A 19,590-nucleotide genomic window follows, 5' to 3' on the forward strand; every position below is an offset into this window, starting at 1 on the left:
AACCAACCCAAATAAAAGGATAGAATACGTAATAAAAATAGTACAGTTATCAAAAGGTTCAAAATAACTTTCATGAAAGCAATTTAAAAAGTGCAATCATCCTCTGACACAGACAATCTAAATACCTTTTTTTTCATGCTGTTGGATCATACATTCTCAACCGGTCTTGAGATAGATAGACTAGATATATGTAACACAAACCAGGGTTGGGTAAAGTGGCTGCTTCAAGTTATGTCTATGGTTTTAAGTCGTCTTTGTAGCAGCTGGAGACTATCATGGACCAAAACAGGCTTGCCCAAGCCCTAGAAATACTTAAGACTTGGGAGAACACCTGCTCGCTGCAGCATGGACAGGGAATGAATCTACTGTATACCACAAGTACACAGGTACAAGCATAATTGTACAATCAAATATTTTCAACAACAATTTCAGTGAGGAGAACCAAGGCAGTTAATTGGTTTTTTTTTAACAAACATTTCAGCAGAAATACCTCCCTCAATCTTCAGAATACTGTAATAAGTAATTAGGCAAGAAGCTTGCTTGCAGAAATCCTTTTGTGCAGTTCCTACTCATCTTAGAAGGAGGCTTTGAAAGTAATCTTGTACAAAAATAATAGTGGAGAAAAAGGTGTGAGAATAGAAGAAAAATTCGTTTGAGTAAATTCAGGGATCTGATATTGTATACATAACATTATGAATTACTTTCTTGGGAACAAGCAAAAGCAAACAAGAACTTGATTTGTGATTTTTCCTGTGAAATGTTGCCATTTGCCTCATCTGCTCACAAGCTGTGTCTGAGTAGCAAATTAAAAGAGCATCAGCTAGCACCGTAACACAGAATAGTAGAACTTTTGCTGGAACTCGTCCAGCTGTTCATTGACCCCAGAGCATATTTCCAGATTTTGAGGATTAACAAAGTTCAGCGTGTCTTTAGTCAAGGCCAAAAGACAACGTAAAAGACAGTCCTTAAAGCTGAACTCCCAAATCTCACACGTGCCTTAGGATGTACTGTGGGAAAGGCATCACACAACTGGAAGGCAGAGCTTAAGAGAGAACAAAGAGGTTCTTTTCATTCCAGTAACAACAGTAAAGTGATCAGTCCTCATAAAAACCCTACTGTGCTCTTATGCTTGTATAAAACACTGGTAGGAAAGCTGTCGAACTCTTTAGCATGTTATCTGATATTGCATTATTTTGCTTCCTTTTGCTCCATCTCTATGTTCATCCCCCTGTGAGTGAGCAGCTGCGTGGTGCTTAGTTACTGTCTGGGGTTAAACCACGACAGAGCTGCAGTATACCCTTCAGTGCTTTCAGCAAGACACTTTGATTGCTTTTGGACACTGATAAAAAGGTCTAGAAAGTGCCCACAATGCCACAGGACTAAATTATTACACCTACTTCAGAAGTAGCCGGGGTTGTGATGCAGGTGGTTTAAAGTACCTCAGAATTATTGACTCTTAAAATTACAGCTCAGTTTGGAACTGTTTTTTAAAAAATTGCATACCCAGAAAGCTCAGCTTCCTGGCACAAGTACTCTTCATCCCGTGGGCCACACCACTCCTACACAGCTTGGTGAGCACCTTATCTTCACCCTCTCAAGCTCCAACCCAGAAGTTCATTCCCCTGACGCTTAGCTACCCCTCCAGGCTCACTGCCTTGAGTTAGACTAGCAGCATACCCTTAGAAGTAGCATAACAAACCAGAAGGTTGAAATGTGTTTAGGTAAGGAAAGTGGGTGAAAATTAGAGTTAATTAGTAGAAAGTTTTGACTACAGACTGGCAAGCAACATGCAGGGCAGGGTAAGAATTAGCAGCCTCTTTATTATCAGCTTATTACATAATGTATTTTCTTGTTGTAAGACAGCCTACAACTCCTAAACACAACTTTAAAATCACAGGCCATTCACTCAGCTGATATAAACTGGTACAACACTACTAAAGCCAATGAAGATGTCCAGATTAGTATGAGCTGAAGGTAGTGGATTACTTGCACAGCTACCACAAGAATCTTTCGGTGTGAAAATACAGAATATTCTCACCAGTAGTTAGCAGAATGTCTTTTTCACCATGCCGCTTATTTTCTCTGCTATCATCACTATGATATTATGCACTGTCCAAGAAAGCTATTTTGGTCACCACTGTAGGTCCTTGTAGTTCTCTGTGAAGGTCATTTTTTAGTGGTCTTACAGGCAGGCTCATTAAAAATAAAGTTTATGAGCCGAGAGATAGTGAAATGAAGCAGCTGTTAAAGTGATACTTCAGTTGTCAGCCCAACCTCTAGCCGCCTTCACTATATGGCTGCATACTTGAAAAATTACTGAAATGTTTAACTGGACTTTGACTCAGGGTCCAACTGCCTTTGTCCCTCGATTTATCAGAAAGTATGATATAATAAAAATGCCTCTTTACAAAGTCAGAGCTCCTAGGCCTCCGGCATTGGAGTACAAATTTATTACTGCATAATAATTACTGCAAACTTAACAGCTAGACATGGATTAAAAGGACAGAAAACAATGAACCCTCAAGAAACCTATAAAAGATTGAAAAGAATGATTAATTTGAAGAGTAACTACACCATCATCCTTTTTTCATTATTTTTTAAGATGATGTTGGATTCATGGCTAGGTATTACTAATGATGTCATGAATACATTTTATGGTAGTGGGGACTATAAGAACCCGAATTAGGAAGCCTTAGGTGGAAGTGAGGAAAGATAGCTTGAAATAAGAATATATCCTGAAATTGCTCATAATCTGCAAACCACTTTGCCTTGCACCTCCACAACCCAACACTAATATTTTGTAAAATATGTGCCATAATGCCTTAAGATGCAGAACAGGAAGGAATATTCACATCACCTGCAATAGCCACTTGAATTACACAACTGTATTAGAAACCTAAAAGCTCTAGAGAGTGTTGGTTCCTCTAGAGAACAACCCAGAAATCTTGTCTTCAATGCTCTGAATCACATTACCTGACCTCTGTGGCTTCTAATCTTGAGGCTGGAATTGATAGTACCCCCTCAGTAAATATTAATTAATGATTTTGTATGAAACTTACTTTTTTAGTTACCAGCACTGAGGTCCAGAAAGGTTGGAACCAAAATGCTGAAGTCTGTGTGCTTAAAGTTAGGCACATAAATTAAAAAGGCAAAAAATATATTTTTGGCAGCTGAAATATTCCCATGGGTATAATCCTGTACTGAACTGAACTGATGCAGCATGCTGAAGTTTAAACTATAATGTGATGTCATTGTGAGAAAGGTCTTCCTTTCAGCTTTGAAAAAAACTTCATTACAGGGTGTTTTTTATGATTATTGGTAGACAGTCCTTTAACTATTTTAGCACAGAACCTAGAAGTTTCATTTACTTTCCCTTAATATAATTCATTATTTACAATTTATTTGTTTATTTTCAGGCTGTTAGTGTTCAAGAATATTGTTTCATCCATTTTTAAAGGAAACAGAGTAGGGTCTAAAGATACAGCTATGCATCTTCACGTATGCATCTGAATATTCATAACCTAATGTCATATAAGAGTCTTTTCCCCTTTCTGTACATTCAACATTTTATGAAGGAGATTGCTAAAGCAATGCAAAATAATTTTCCTCTTTGTCATCAGTGAAATTAATTAGTAGTCTCCATCTAGATCATGGTAATTTAGTAATAAATAAACAGTTTCTGCAGAGAGGAAGGAAATCATATATTCCCTTTGTTTATAATAGAAAAGAGGAAAAGTAATTGGTACACATTGTGTCAAGGAAGATTAAGGATATATATTAAGGAAAACTTTTCAACTGTAAAGGAAATGATGTACCATAGTTTACCTGAAGAGATTATGCAGTCTTCCATATTGGAAGACTTAATAACAGTCAAGAAAAACAAAATGCTGGAATAACACAAGTATAGCTGATTCTGATGGGACAGAAGCTTGGTCTGGATGATGTCATGAATTTCCTTTCAGTTCTATAATTCTGTAACAGGTCCCTGCAAATATTCTGAAACCAAAGAAAAGCCTCCTATGATTTACCCCAACCAGAAACATCAAAGTTTAAGGAGTGTCCTGAAGCTGAACTTTTACCTTCCTGCATTTATCCACTGTCATGGTGTGCAATTTTCTGCACCAAGTTTCTGCAGATACTGTGCCTTAATCTGCCTCTGTGCACTCAGCTGAAATCACTGGAACCCTGTGCTTTAAGGAACTTATTCTAAATTTCCACTGACGAAAAGAAAAATGAGGATTGTTTCACTGTGTGCAAACAGTTGTCCCACTGTCATATACTTCTAAGTTTTCTTAGGCAAAATACTCCTCAAAACAGTGATTTGCCTTTAGAGAAAAGGAGCCAGCTTAATCACACAGAATCCTGAGCTGTTCTAGACATTCATCTCAGGCAAACTGAATTTCTGCACAGACGCCAGAGAAATTGTATGTGCTCTACTACATGTGATGAGGTGTATTGGAGAATCATTGAAAAAAATCATCTAGTATCTGTGGAAGTCTAACATGGTTTTAGACAGAGGATGTGAACAGCTCAGAGGGGTGCTTGGTTCTTTCTGTACCCTCTTTCTCTACCCTCTTTCACAAGAAGACTCCTATTATTTTGCTCAAGAGATTTTTGTTTTACCACTTTAACCCATTCCATAATTTTCTTTTTTTATCATCATCATCAATATTGTCACTTATTCTAGTCCTTGAGATGTAACCACCAAATAGGTGACAGAGAAAGTCATTATAAAATTTCATTATTTTGATTTCTGCGTGGATTCAACAAAATATCTTAATGGATATTTTGAATAGATAAGACTGCTCTTCAGTAGAGTAACAAATGGCTCTAGGGATGAGAAATGAATAATCATTAAACCGATCGCTTCTTTTAGGGTTGTGTTTTTTTCCTTCTTATACTTATCACTGTGTTTGTTGACAAGGATTTCTATTATTCTTTTATTAAGTACTGCTATTAAATGCTCCAATTATCTGTGATTAAATACTGCTCACGTTGGCATGCTGTGTGAGAGATCTTGTTGTTGTTATTGTTGTTTCCTTTTTTAACCAGAGGGCATGTCTTCAAGATTCGTGTTATCTATGTATAATGCAACATGACAAGAGCAAGAGCTGAGAGGAAAAAGAGAATGACACTCTGAGAGGCTTGTTTTCCTTCTATGACAGACATAACATTGCTTGAGGTAAAGTCTCCTGGCTCTCCATACTGACTGAATGGCTGAGGCTAAGGGTCACAAAGGGACATACTACAAATGAGTTGTCTTTTTTTATAGTATATGGTCATCCTGGTAAGTATGCATCTCTAAAACATAAAGCTCTGATTAACTCCTTCAACTTATATGCTTATTTGATTTTAACCAATTTCTATCTTTATTTGATTTTATGTTTCTATACAGTCATTCTAGTGACACTCACTTCTGTTTGCAGGACAAACCAGAATGTTTTCTTCAAGGAAATCAGCATTGTTGGGGAGCTCTAATTTCTGCAGGGGAGTACTGCAGTAAGTAATAGGAAAGAGAAAAATCCTTTGTGCCTCACACACTTAACAAATCTGAGCTTAAACATGGTGGGGGAATGCAGCAAATGGAGTAGTGGACAAAAAAGCTGGGGAATGAGTGTGAGTGTAAAATGCTGTGACCACCTCTTTGCCACTAGCTACCTGGCCCAATTCTTGCAGTCATTCTGCAGCTGTGTTGGAGTGAAGGTTCCTGCGGTTCTGGTAGACTTTAAGGGAAAATTAGATGAATTCTTTCTTTATTGAGTTCCTGAATGGCTTTCATCCTTGTTTTCCCTCTGGCCATACTCTCCTAGTGGAGTTCACCTGTTGGCTGCAGCACTGGTTGGTTTGGAATATCAATGTGATCAGGGAACACTCAGCTGCTCACTGCTGCAGCAGGCACAGCAGCAGCAAAAACCATAGGAGCACATTTCATGTAACACACAGATTACTCTTTGGCAAACCAGACATGGAAAGATGATTACGGATGCTGAGATGGTAGTGGGGACTTTTCTTCGAATTTAACAAGTGGGATTGGTTGGCTATTAAAAAGCAGATATTCAAAAGCAGAAAGGAAGAAAAGCAACTTATCCAGTTGAATTAAGTTGTGATGTGCTTATGCAGAATAGGAGGTTTTCTCCCACTGTATAGCATCTCTAAGACGAAGGTGGACATGTATGTTGGCAAGACCAGGCACTGTAATTTCATGAACAGCAAAGGTACCACAGTAGCTTTAAACACATTTCATTCTCCTGATCCTAAGCTGCTCATTTCTGCTGCCTATCGTAATAGAGACAGTTATGAAAAAAGCAGCCATTCACTTGGGATGGAGCAGTTGGTTTCTAGCTTACATATTTCATATGAGTGGCTGAAGTATTGGGTTACTTCCTCTCTTTGGCAAAGTGCATATTTATTTGCAGAGAGCGAAGCAGATCTGTTAGGAGACTAAGAAAGCCACACTGACTCTATAACATGGTGTTAAAAGCACTCAAACCCCCAACATTTCAGTCCATGCAATGAGTTTGGCAGGGCAGGGCAGAGCAGGCAGAACTTTCTCACAAGCAAATGAGTGGCCTCACCATCAAGCAAACAGAAGTCATCAGCTTTTTTCTGAACTTTTTATCTTCTCCCATGCAACATGGGAAAATGTTAGTGAAGCAGGAGAAAACTGTTGCTTGCCACAATCTCTTGATCAGTTGCTTTCTGATGAGAGAAAACAGTTTGCCATCCTCCTGTCAAGATACAGAGGTGACAAAACAGAGCTGACTCCTGCAGATTCTGGGCTTGCAAGGGAGACAAGGTGAAGAAAGCAGAACATTTACTGATATAACTCCCCTGCTTATCAAAGGCTGCGAAGGTGAGGATGAAGAGCTGGCATATACCAATATAAGGATAGACTGAGGCAGAACAAAAATGTTGTTATTGAGGCCTGTACATTCAAATCTACAAAACTAAGGCTGGCTGCTTTGCTCTGCAGCTATATAAAAAGAAATGAAGCACTAAACTAGCAAAAAAAGGAGCAGTAAACTTTTAGGAGGAAGCCTTTCATTCCCCAGACTACAGCAGTCATTTCAGTGAGGAGTACATGGACAGGCTGATACGCTGCCCTTGTAATATAATTTGGAAAAACAAAATCATCTCTAATGAGCTGCAGCTGAGCAAATCATTATTCACCTCAGAGTTCTTTTTATCAAATTATATTTTAGCCAAGCACTTGCAAAATTGTGAATAACACTGCTGTGGAAAAAGGGGAAACAGAATTATAGTATGAACTAGAAGCAGCAGAAATGCATTTTTATGGCTATATTATCAGTTTGATATGCAAAGATTCACCTGCATAAGTTCCCATACTCCTTCATAAGTGCTAATATCTTGACACCAGTGTGATATTTCATATGCAGATTTTTCCTTCCTAACTCTAAAGGATTAAGAGGTTTTTGGTTTTCCAACTTCCTCTTTCTGATAGAAAAGCAGCCCAGTTTGCACGAATGCAGGTTTGATTTAAGGGTTATATCATTCAAATTGGCACAAATTAGTACCTTATTTTTATTGAAGCAACTAAATGTAGAAGTTCATCATCCAGGTTTGAAAACTGTGCTACATAGGTTTAGAAAATGGGCTGGTTTAGTAAAGATTTTCTGATAATACTGGAGATGACCTTCAGAAGCAAAGTGTCTTGATGACAGGCTTTAGTCTTCTTCATTATTTATGAGCGTAGTACAGTTCTCTTCCAAACTAGAGTGTCCAAAAGCCATTTAGAGGAATTCTCACTTTAGGCAAAAGGGCTATTGCAGTATGTGGTGAGGCAGTGATATATTACTAATATTTTTTAAGCAGATCGCTCACAAAATTATCTTTTTTTCTGATTCAATAAATCCTATCACTTAGAATACATGCATAACAGAGTAGGAAATAGAAATAGCCCTCTATAGGCAATTATTTTCTCCATTTACACATACTGCATGGTAAGATCTTACTCATTAATGGTTTTCATTAAAAATGGTCATACAGGCTTCAGATATTCATTTCATAAAGATCTCGTAAGCTATGAAAACTCATTGCTCTTCCATACCAAACTATTTTAATCGCAGTTTCATTTTCTGCATTAACTCTGATTCAAGTCATTTGTTTCTTGGGTTTTGGGGGGTTGGGGGACGGGATGAGTGGCTTCTTTGTTAGGTTTCTTTTTTTGTTTGGTTTTGTTTATTTTTGTTTTTTTTCTAATTTAGGTGGCTATCATCCATAGAATGGATTAAGAATAGATGTAGTCTTTAGCTATGTCTCTCAGAAACAGCTGTACCAAGAATGATGTAGGATGTTCCCAATGCTAGGGTCTTGCTGCTTAGTCTTCTTGCTTGTAGTGGACCAAATTTGATAGGCTTCAGGAGAGTATGAAAATGAAATTAACTCTTATTTGAGGCATTTCAGTGACTCTCTTCTTCTCAGATACCACCTGAGGTAGGCCTGTGGGCTCCTAATCACTGATGCTATTCTTGGTCCTGCAGTCACTCACATCCAATCATAGTACAAATAGCTGAATTTCTTATACTCAGGAAAGATTTTACCCTGTTTATCCAAATGAACAACGTAAAAAAAAAAAAAAAATCAAATCATCAAAGCAGAGTATGACATTTCTCGGCTGATCTTAACCACTTCAGGTGTGCTGGTTGAAACGTGCAAGAACATGAGAATTGAAAATTGGAAAAAAAAAGCCTCAGAGAATGCATTCTCCATTGCATTACTTTTTACAGCGAAGACTAGAGGTCTTCCTATGAGAGGTACACTAGTTCAAGAAAAGGTCATGCAGGAAATCATGCTAATTTATCATGACAGTCCCTTTCTAGACTTAACACTTAGAAAGCAATAAAGACCAAACCAGAAATTAGATATCGCCTTATATACCAAACAATAGTTGCAGCAAGAACAATTAACAGCTTACTAACATACACTTGAAATCCTAGAAATGAAATAAATGCCAAAGACTAAATTTGAAGCTTAGCCTCTTTCAAACTATCAATTGCACAGCCCAGTTGACTAGATTCTGACATCCAAAATACATACATGCAGTATGTCTTTTGCTTTAATATCTTTGCGCCACAAGATTCAGTTTGCAATCTCTCACGGTAATGCTAAACCTAACTTGACAGTGTATTCAGTCAGTGGAGTTGTGTAATGTCTGATCTACTTATAAAATTTCAAGTATGCAGAATAATACTTTAGAATATTTTAGAGATATATTTCTTTTATGAAAATATATGTCAGAAAATACTAGTCCAAATTAACCAAGTGCTAGCTCAAGTAAACAATTTTAGGTAAAATAATTAGGCAGACCATTTTCTACTTCCAGATCAAAAGAAGATCATAAGCAATGAGAATACTTCATAATATTATGCAGTCTACGTTTGGGTCATAAAATCATCATCTAATCTGCCTTTCTATATATAACAGTCCACTAAGCTACCAACAGATACTCTTTAAAAAGATTAAAATATGCTAGTTAGGCCAAAGGAGTTCAGTTTTCAGAAAACGAAACTATTTGCCAAAGGTAGAAAGAGAGAATAGGCTTTAACAAGGTCCATAACTTCTGCTATAGCAGTAATTGATTTGGTAAAATTTTCTGAAAACCCAAACCATGTGTACCCCACAGAGGGGGAAAACAACTTCAAATTCTGAGAATATAATCTGGAATTAGAAAAGCAGGGAAATCCCTCCCGGTTATCTAAAATCTGGTGATCAGTATGTGACCAAGAACTATCCAGAAGGAACTGAAGAAAGGATATCCCCTGCCACTAGATCTTATTCAACCTTATGACTTTACTTCATCTCCATCCACAATAAAACAGACACTTGGAAGACTTTCTTTGTTGTAATCTCCTCTTTCTTAAGAACACATTTAACAAATTGTGCGTCATTGGGCAAAATACTCCTTCTTAGCTGCAAAGATGACTGACAGCAGTCCTGAAACACTGTGCTTGACTAAGAGCATTTTCTTAATGCAAAGCTGCAGGTACTGCAAACATACTAGGGCAATACAAGAAATCCAGAACAAAAACTGATATATAACCTGTGATGTTTCTTTTTCTGTGCATCAAGTTATTGCTTGATCCTCTAGGTCACGATTCCAAAAGGCAAAGCATACCTATTTATCACTTTGCATTTTCCACTTATAGTGCATTAGTAAGAATAATCCTAATTAGGTTCTTTAAGTATTATTATTATAGCTAACCAAATAATTTCTCAAGGGTTTATTTCATGGATTTTGTCATTTTTGTCCCTTAATTTGTTCAGTGAATAATTTTTCATATTAGTCAACCAGCTGTATAAGCTGGTCAAACAGTGTTTGTTGAATTCATTTGATGACTGATTTGTACCAAATGTTGCATAAATTATTCATGACTAATTAGTTTTTGTTATTCAAAGAGATGTAATTACCATCCCTAGTTTTAAAAGGGACCTGTATTCCATAGTGCACCAGGTAAAATAAACTAACGAAAGTACAGGCTGTACATTTGTGGCATAGGTGAAGTGCATCATCCTCTTAACTGCTTTTACTCAAGCACCTACACATGAATGATGTAGGGCACTGTGCCCTCAAAAGATGTAAGCTGACTGCTAATCTCCACTCCACAAACCAAACCATTCCCCTTCACTGTTTCATCATGTTCTAGCGTATAGTCTCTTCAGAGGCCATATAGTTATATTTTTACCATGCCAGGGATTTTTTTTGTGCTGTCATATGAGAGGTATGAACATTAAGAAGGAAAGTGGCTAGGCACCAATTCAGAAGACCAGAGATAAATTTCCTGCCTAATTGGTCACACTCAGTTCCCCATCAACAAAAAATGGAGATGTAGTAGAGCCTGATCTCAAGCATACGTTGAGCAGATATATTAATTAAAAATTGTGAATTACTCTGAAACTGTTGCAATAGAATATTAAGTACAATATTGATATATGTATCAAAAAGTGGTCTACTTTTCTAGACAATTCCATTTAACCAATGGAAAACCCTGCTTTCTTCTGAGGTGCCAGTACCCTGCATCTGAAGTGCCAGTATGTGCCTAAGTAGAGGCAGTAACTCTGCCTGGCACATTCTGTAAGTGGCTGGAAAAAGAGCTAAATTATTCATGGTGCTGGGGGTTATGATCAAAGTATATTATCTTTAGCTTTACGAGTGTATTTTTAACTTTACTGACTCTTCACTTTTTGCAAATAGACTTCCAAATGGATTTTGAGATGAAAAGATAGTGCCATTTTAGCATGATTTACATAGCTACCATATTGGTCTCCATACAATTCTAGAGTCAAGCTGAAGAACATGCAGCACTAGCTGGGTTTCTGCTACTTTAATACTGCTTATTAAGGGTTGAAATTTGTCCCATGTCACTTCAGGTGAGTAATAGAGAAAACTGTAAAAATACAAGAGGTTTTGTGCATGAGGCAGTGAACCTACTCTAGCTACATATAGTAAGGAAACAGTCTTCAGGGGTCAATCACGTGTGGTTATGTGGTAAAATTCTACACTATCTATAGCATAGAATTCTGGCTTAATGCGGCCATCTGCTGAAAACCTGTGTTAAAGTTTGTAGGAAAATGTTACCTTTAGGAAGAAAGTAAAAATCATACTGATATTAGAGTGGAAGTCTATGAATTAAATTTTCAGGATTTCTGCCTTGTATGAATTTCCAATTTTCTGCAGTCATGTGAGTCACAGAGTCACAGGATCATGGAATGGTTGAAGTTGGAAAGGACCTCTGGAGGTCACCTGGGCCAACCCCCCAGCTCAAACAGGGTCACCTAGAGCCAGTTGCCCAGGACCATGCCCAGACGGCTTTTGAATATCTCTAAGGAGGGAGACTCCACAACCTCCCTGGGCAACCTGAGCCAGTTCTCGGTCACCCTCACAGTGAAAAAGCGTTTCCTGATGTTCAGACGGCACCTCCTGGGTTTCAGTGTGTGCCCACTGCCTGTCACTGGGCACCACTGAGAAGAGCCTGGCTCTGTCCTCCTTGCACCCTCCCTTCAGGCATTTATACACATTGATAAGATCTCCCCTGAGCCTTCTCTTCTCCGGGCTGAACAGTGCCAGCTCTCTCAGCCTTTTGTCACAGGAGGAATGCTCCAGTCCCTTAATCATAGTGGCCCTTTGCTGGATGTGCTCCAGTAACACCACATCCCTCTCGTACTGGGGAGCCCAGAATTGGACGCAGTACTCCAGGTGTGGCCTCACTGATGGACACATGCAGCCCTGACCACCTTCTCTACTCACAGTCCAAGCTGCCCAAATGTAAGATGTTTTTACTATATAAACAGTAAATACAGGTAAATAAAATAGCCACGGGAATTGTCTAACCCTGAGGCCGATGAGCACAGACAGCTTGTATCCCTCAAGCTAAACTCTCCTTCCCTCCTCTGTCCCAGAAAACGATGGTTTTATTGCCTGCTGGGAACGGTCTCCGTTCTGACATGCTATCCTCTAAAGGATGCTAGGCATTGTTTGGGAGAGTGCTCACTGGTATGGTCTTAAATTACATCAGGGACTACGCTAACAGATAAACAGTTAAACAGTGTAGATGACTGCAAGGACAATATTTAAGCTTGGGCAGTCACCCCATTTAGTTTGTTTACCAGTGTAACTGTAAGATTCCAGTCCAGAATCTGTGCAGCCAGGTTAGCAGGGTCTGTGGCCAAGGCAGTATTCTCTGGCTCCCAGCATATGAAATGCTTTTCTTTAGAGAGTATTTGCTTGGGCACAGCACCATGTGAATTCAACTACATGACTTCTGGGCTGGTTCTGGATCATATGTGGCTTGTTTGGAGGGCAAAGAGACAGGGACCTATTCCTCCAGGCAGGCATGCTTTAATGTATTAAGTATTGTATGTATATTATGTATATCAACTGCTTTAAATCAACTTCAGAAATATCATTTTTGAAGACTATACACCTACTTTTGTTTTATATATTTCAGGTAAGAAATGAACGGGATTCTGCTCACACTCAGATTTTATGGGAACATTCACAGTACTGAGTGACATCCCCCACTACTCCAGGTCTAAGTTGGTAAAATAACATTATTGGTAAGTTAAGCACACTGAGGCATCTCATAAATGCTTTCATAAGCACACATATTTATTATAGCAACACCGTCTGTCAGCAACTTCCTTATAAAGCCCTATTTTCAGGGATTTATAGAGCTGACATATGTATCGTGGGGGGACAAGCCTACATTTGCAGGGTGATGACCTTAGAGGTCTTTACCTCTGTTTTCTATGAGTCTTTAAATATGCTATGTTGTTCACTTTGAGAAGCAGTAAGATGTAATACAATCTGATTTTCTTTGTAAGCAGCTCTCAAGTGTAAAATAAATCCACTTTTCTCCTTTAATTTGTGTGCATATAAACTAGACTGAAATTTTGTACAGCAATAAGACGATGTTTAGATGCTTGTGTAATTTTAAAGAAGCTTTAGCTATTTTTAAATGTTCTTTGGCAAAAGATTATTTCACAGTGTGGTCTAACCGTATTTAATATTTTGAAAAAGGAAATCTAGAAGAACAGATAAATCTGATCTGGGTTAGAAGTGCCTTCTTTTGTCCAACAATGACCCCTTCCTGCCAGGCAGACTTGCAGCTCTTAAAAAAATATCAGTGCCTCACCAAAAGTTAGCCAGGTAAGTCAAACCACTGAATAACATGAAAGAGCATTTCCCACTGTTTGAGTTGCTTATGAATGACTTCTAGCAATAACATAAAAAGAAAAAGGCTGAATATCACTACAGAATCAGTGGCATGAGAATCAATGCTATGAATAAATGTTGATAAGAAATGTAAAAAGGTAAGAGCGGAGGAAAAAAACTCTAAAGGGATGGTCTTCTGGTCAGGCAGGTCAAGATGAATAAATCCTTTAAACTATTTCAAAATCCTCTAAATATTTCCAAAGATTGTAATATTTAAATGCAAAATTAGCAAGTAAGAGAGAAGTAATTTGCTTTGCTTTGAAATATCTCAATGTTTTCAATCACAAAATGTGAATTTTTTGTTCTGCAATATGACATTATTAGTATTCAAAACTGTATATATATATTACCTACAGTCATTGCCTTTATTGTGCCATTTACCAAAATAAAGATGCTAAGCAAATGAAATACAAATGTGTAGCTGTCCATGCCCATAAAGTATGCTTAGACATACTATATGCAGCTGTTGCAAAAGAATAAAATATCAAAAATATAAAATGCAAAACAGTTACAGCCAACTTAATGTTGCTCTTTCCAGCATGAACACTAAAGGGATAGAGCAACCTGCAGACAGCTATATAAAATAGGAAAGTTACTCTGCAGTGGGGAAAATTGCCTTGACACTTTCTTCTGTGTTATTTTAAAAATAATGTTTGCTTTGGCTTACCCTGAAACTGAATCCCAGGCCTCAATTAAGTTGGAATCTAATGAAACAGAAATGCAGCTCAAGGGAATTAATCAAAATCTCCTCTAAGTGGCAAGCCAGATTTGAGGAATGACAGCCAGGCTACTACTTTTCAAGCCAGCAAGATTTTTAAACATGCTGCAGAAGTGTTGCACTCAGTTGAGAGGTTGGGAAGTTATGAAGCACACGGCTGTATTAGTGCCCCTCTGCTGAATGATTAATGGAGCAGTGGCCTTTGAAAAAGGAGGCAGAGTAATAAGAATGTCAGTAAAATATATCATGCAGGCAAAAACCATTGTCCATGAGAGTCTTCAAAGGAGCTCTTCCCACAATAGTATTAACCTGGCTGAATGCTTCAGCTATGGAAATAGAATGTAATCAATATACCTAGCATATACCATCGCAGTATATTTACAGTGCAATATATACAATGTATTACATCTATGCATATAAACATACTTAGGCAGTAGATAAATGTATAATGCATATGCTTTGCAAAGAAACTTTTTGTTAAGCATACTGAAAAAAACACAATATTTCTTCATCTAGAGTTACTTTACTTTTTCCAAGACACTGCAATAGCTTTACCCTATAATCATTTCCTATTGTTACATTTGAAGGTGAAGTTCTAAATTTGATAGCAAAAAGAAATATCGTTTCTGACTTCCTAGTGTGCAATTAAAGAATTCAAGGTATTACAAAATTACTCAGCAGGTCACTCTTCCAGTAAATCTCATTCATTCACACCTCATTTTCTAATAAACCACAATATGTCTTACCTCTGACCCCTATAAAAATTTCATACAGTGGACAAGAAAAAAGGGAATCTGATTAATTTTTCCATTTCTACAGTAAGACAAAGCTTCTTTCACTCAAACACCAGCAATAGACAAGATCAGAATAATAGACATTAATATAAATTATTCTTTCTTAGGTCTATTTTCCTCCTGACATTTATCAGAAATCTGACTTGAGAGTAAATAAGTAAGGTTTTTTCACACCAATGATTAGTAATGAATAAACAGAGCAAGTACTAAAGCTGGCTTTGCACCTACTGAATGCTGCAAGTGTCTGTACTCATTTGATATGCATCTAGCAAAGCTTGGATGTTCCCAGAAGGCCACTCCATGAACACTGAGAGAGCAGCGTCTGCTAGTGGTGCCTGTAAGTCACAAAGAGAGAAAATATTTATATAAGTGAAAGCAATTGGGAAGAATGAACCTTATTTAAACTATGTTCTATGCTATTTTAAAAGCACACAGAGAAACAATTTCGTGCAATGATCATCAGTATATAGAGAGTAGTATAAGATTCTGAAACACATTTCAGTGTTCGCTTGGTGGGTGTTTAGCAGTGTTTTCTTAAGTAAAAAGATTTTTATGTTTTGCTTCATTTTCAGCACTTCGCCTGATAGGTCCCGTCAGACTGATTTCTTCTCAGCTTTTTCTCTCTGGCTATAATGCATATATGTATGTGTATACATATATATACACACCACAGACCCAGGCATATATGTAAGCTATAAAAGACAGTAGTATATGTACATGTGTATACTATATGTGTGTATATGCATATGTAAATATGTGGGGTTTATATACTCACATATGCACATACAGACACCACATGTATACGAGTCTAGTAATGATTATGTCTAGAACACAATGCAAAAGATTTCTCCCCTTTTTTATTATCACATAATTTCAAAGTAATACTGTACCCGTGGCATTGAGAGGACATCGATTGAATGCCATGTCCCCAGCTGGGGTCCTTTTCCACACCATTGACATCAAATAGTCTTCAGGACATATTTCATAAGGTGCTGCCATTTAGAAATGAGAATTTAAATAGAAACATTAGTGTAAAACAGATATTTTATATCAGAAAAGTTTAGTCTTCAATCTTGTCCTAATTTTTCCTGAGATCTATATGTTAACATCATTTGGTTTAATTCTAAGATTGAAGTACAAAACTGCAAAAATGCAAAACCTGTAACTTTTGTATATCTGTCTTTGTGGTGGTATTTATTTCACATAATCTGTGCCTTTATTCCCTTCAGCAAACAAACACTCTTTAGGTTGTAGCTGCAATGTTAATACATTTGAATCTTTTCTTTTTGCTCTATTTTGATCAATAACATTAAGCATCTATCAGAAGATGATGACACTTAAAATGTTATAAGCTCTGATGCTTATCTTACACTAAAATTTTAAAACATTTTTCTAAAACTTAAACTGTATGTGAAAGAATCCGTTCTGAAACTGCAGTTGAAACATTAAATGTGCTAAAGGTATCGAATGAGAGCTGTATATTCTGAAGACCGAAAGGCAGGTTATTTCTTTGAAATGTGTTTCAGTACAAGTTGGTAATTAAGCAAGTATAGTCAATAACATGGGACTGGGTGGCTATAAAACAAAATGGCCTTTTACTGGTTATTGCAATACCATTTAAAGGGAAAAAAATTTTTCACAATTACGTAGTAACAGAATTGCATGTGGAAAAATAAGCTTCTGCAAATGCTTCTTGTTTTATTTTCACATAGTCATGACTTACAGATTCCTTTTGCTCTTTGTATTTTTACTGTAGATTCCCAGTTTATGATTTTTGAGTAAATTAGATCAACACAGCGAACATCTGGCTGAAGTCGTCTCACAACTTAAAGCACTGACAAATGCTAGTTACTGAAACCTAATTCATTCCAAGTTCAGCAAAGAAAACACATGAGTTCTTTAAAGGTATTATTATATGTATTTCAGGAAAATTGTAACCCCACTGTATTACAGCAAAACAGGTATAAAACAAGAAAAAGGAAAAGAGAAAGGAAATTCTATCACTATAGCAGCTGGAGTGATAAGGCAGAAAGCAATTCAATGATTCACCCATGGCTGCACGGGAAATCTCTAGCAGAGGCAGGAACAGACTACAGATTTTGCCCATCCCATTACCTAATCCACAAAACTGACCATCTTCCCTGTTTTGTACTTCTGCTGACGGAAGAGTGAGGTGAGTAAGGGAACTGAGGAGACTTTCGCACAAAGCTGTACCCTCTCTTTGTGGAGGACAAAGAATACCTTGCAGATGGCTCAGTAATACTAATATGAATCACAGTTGGGCAGAAAAATTGCTTGCTAAATTTGCCTCACCATCAGCATCCCTGAATTGTAAATCAAGACAGTTGGTGCTGCTAAAAAAGCAAGACATCCATTAATGGCAAAACCCAAAGAAAGTTGGTTATATTCATAATCTAGAATCCTAACACTGCTTCAATCATGCCCAAAAAGTGAATGTATCAGGCCAGTGTTACGATGGGAAAAGTCAGATTTTGATAAACATAATCCATCTGGTGACATAAGCAAACGCAATTACCATCCTATTATGACCTTGTAAACAAAAGAAATGTTCTGATTTGGGGAGTGTAAATTAACATAATAAGGAGGTAATATTATAAATTACATAAATTTGCTAAAGCCTAGAGCTCTTTGAGAAGTATATTTGTCACGCAGCTGCGGCCATTTCAAACGTATAGTGTTCGCTAATTGACACTTTAGGTGTTGATTCTCAGAACTAAAACTCTTACTTCCCTCCAAATACTGAATGTTAAATGTGTTTTTTCCTCTGAAAAAAATATATACATGCATATATATGCATACTTATATACACCATATTTTCTCTTTTATGTTAGCAAGTCACAGGTAGTATCAGAGATTTCCCATCTATTTGGAAGGGTACTACTTGTGTGCTTTTGCAACACACTTTTCAGAACTCAAGATTACGTTTTAACTTTAGCTTAGTGCCAGAGATAATCTGTGCACCTCTGCGTTGTGTTCAAAGTAAAAAGGCATTCCCAAGACCCGGAGTTATCAGGAAAGAGGTGTGGGAGCAAGTCAGAGCTTGGAAGAGGTATCACTTAGCCCAGGCAAGGAAGTTTTCCTGGTCCCTGGCTGATTCGGTGCCTTTCAATGCATTGTACAAATACCTTGGATCAAAGAATGCTGCGCATAAAAAGCGAACCATTTCTTCCCAAAGCTAAAGTATATCTGGCAGAGCTGACTAATCAGGCATCCACCCACATTAAAGCATCTGTGAGGCTCCAACCCAGGGTGCCCATGGAGACATTACAGTCACACTGGAGTGGTATTATATCTGAGTTAAAAATCCTCACTGGCTCTGCTGGCTCTGCTCAGGACCAGTTCAAGTATTTCTGTAACTACGGCACAATTAATTCATAACACACCCACAGACAAATGTGAGTTAGCTGTAAAAAATCATAGAGAATTGCTAAAATTTAGAAGCAAACAGCAAATACTGAGGTAAATTTGCTAAAATTGGCAAATAAAAAGCAGATCTCTCTTTCACTGATGATGTGATTCAGCAATATCTTCCCACACAGAGCATGTACTCAAATTTACCATGTTATACCCCTGTAATGACAGGCCTGATTTCATCCCACTTAAGCACAAACACTCAACAAAGTCAGTGGTCTAGAAGCACAGTCTTCCTCTGACATTACTGCTGAGAGGACATGCATCTCCAAGAGGCAATCAACCCACCTGGGACCTGAGGAAGCTCGGTACAACACACAGACACGCACAAGCAAGAGACACGCACAACCTCACAGAGTTTACGATCTACCTAGGCAGCTAACAAATATGGGAGAGGGTCATGAAAAGGTGAAGCAAGTTAGCCAAGAGCACACAGTAGCTCACAAATGAAGCTAGAACTACAGTTCCTCTCTTGAGCCCTAATTCAATGCCACAGGCAAAATTATCTTAATCAAAGGCAATAGAAAAAAGCTTTTGAATGTCTCGTAGAATAGTGTTGTAATCAGAAACAAAACAAACCCCAAAGGTTTAATTTTATTATTTAGTTGTTGACAATTATTTGAATCTTCCCCCTTCTCATATTCTTTCTTATGTAGCTAGTATTGCCTCTGAAGAAACCTTCTACCTTCAGTAGGAAATTATTAGCTAGTCTTCAGCAGCAGTTGTGCAGTTATCTTTCTGTTAACAAACAAGGTAGTCTATAATTGTTTTCGGTAATATTTTGGTCAAAACAATTCTGATATTATGTTTTCTACCACTGACAATAGGCTTATGAGAAAAATATTGAGGATCTGTTTCGAGTAAAATCTGGGTAAAGCACAAATATTGGAACATGTATAGAATTATTATGGAAT

General features: G+C 37.5%; 1 protein-coding gene across 7 annotated transcripts in view; it reads right to left on the bottom strand.

Annotated features, from left to right (window-relative positions):
• ADGRB3 (adhesion G protein-coupled receptor B3) overlaps window positions 1–19,590 on the bottom strand; it is a 465,066-nt gene that overhangs the window by 239,966 nt on the left and 205,510 nt on the right. For all 7 annotated transcript variants that reach the window (XM_052781809.1, XM_052781807.1, XM_052781806.1 and 4 more), the window contains 2 exons: window positions 16,135–16,236; window positions 15,473–15,579 (listed from right to left, as the gene is read on the bottom strand). In XM_052781809.1, coding sequence (XP_052637769.1) covers window positions 15,473–15,579; window positions 16,135–16,236 — 209 coding nt within the window. The remainder of the gene's footprint in view (window positions 1–15,472; window positions 15,580–16,134; window positions 16,237–19,590) is intronic.

The sequence above is a fragment of the Harpia harpyja genome, chromosome 3 (assembly GCF_026419915.1).
Source record: "Harpia harpyja isolate bHarHar1 chromosome 3, bHarHar1 primary haplotype, whole genome shotgun sequence".
Classification (NCBI taxonomy): Eukaryota; Metazoa; Chordata; class Aves; order Accipitriformes; family Accipitridae; genus Harpia; species Harpia harpyja.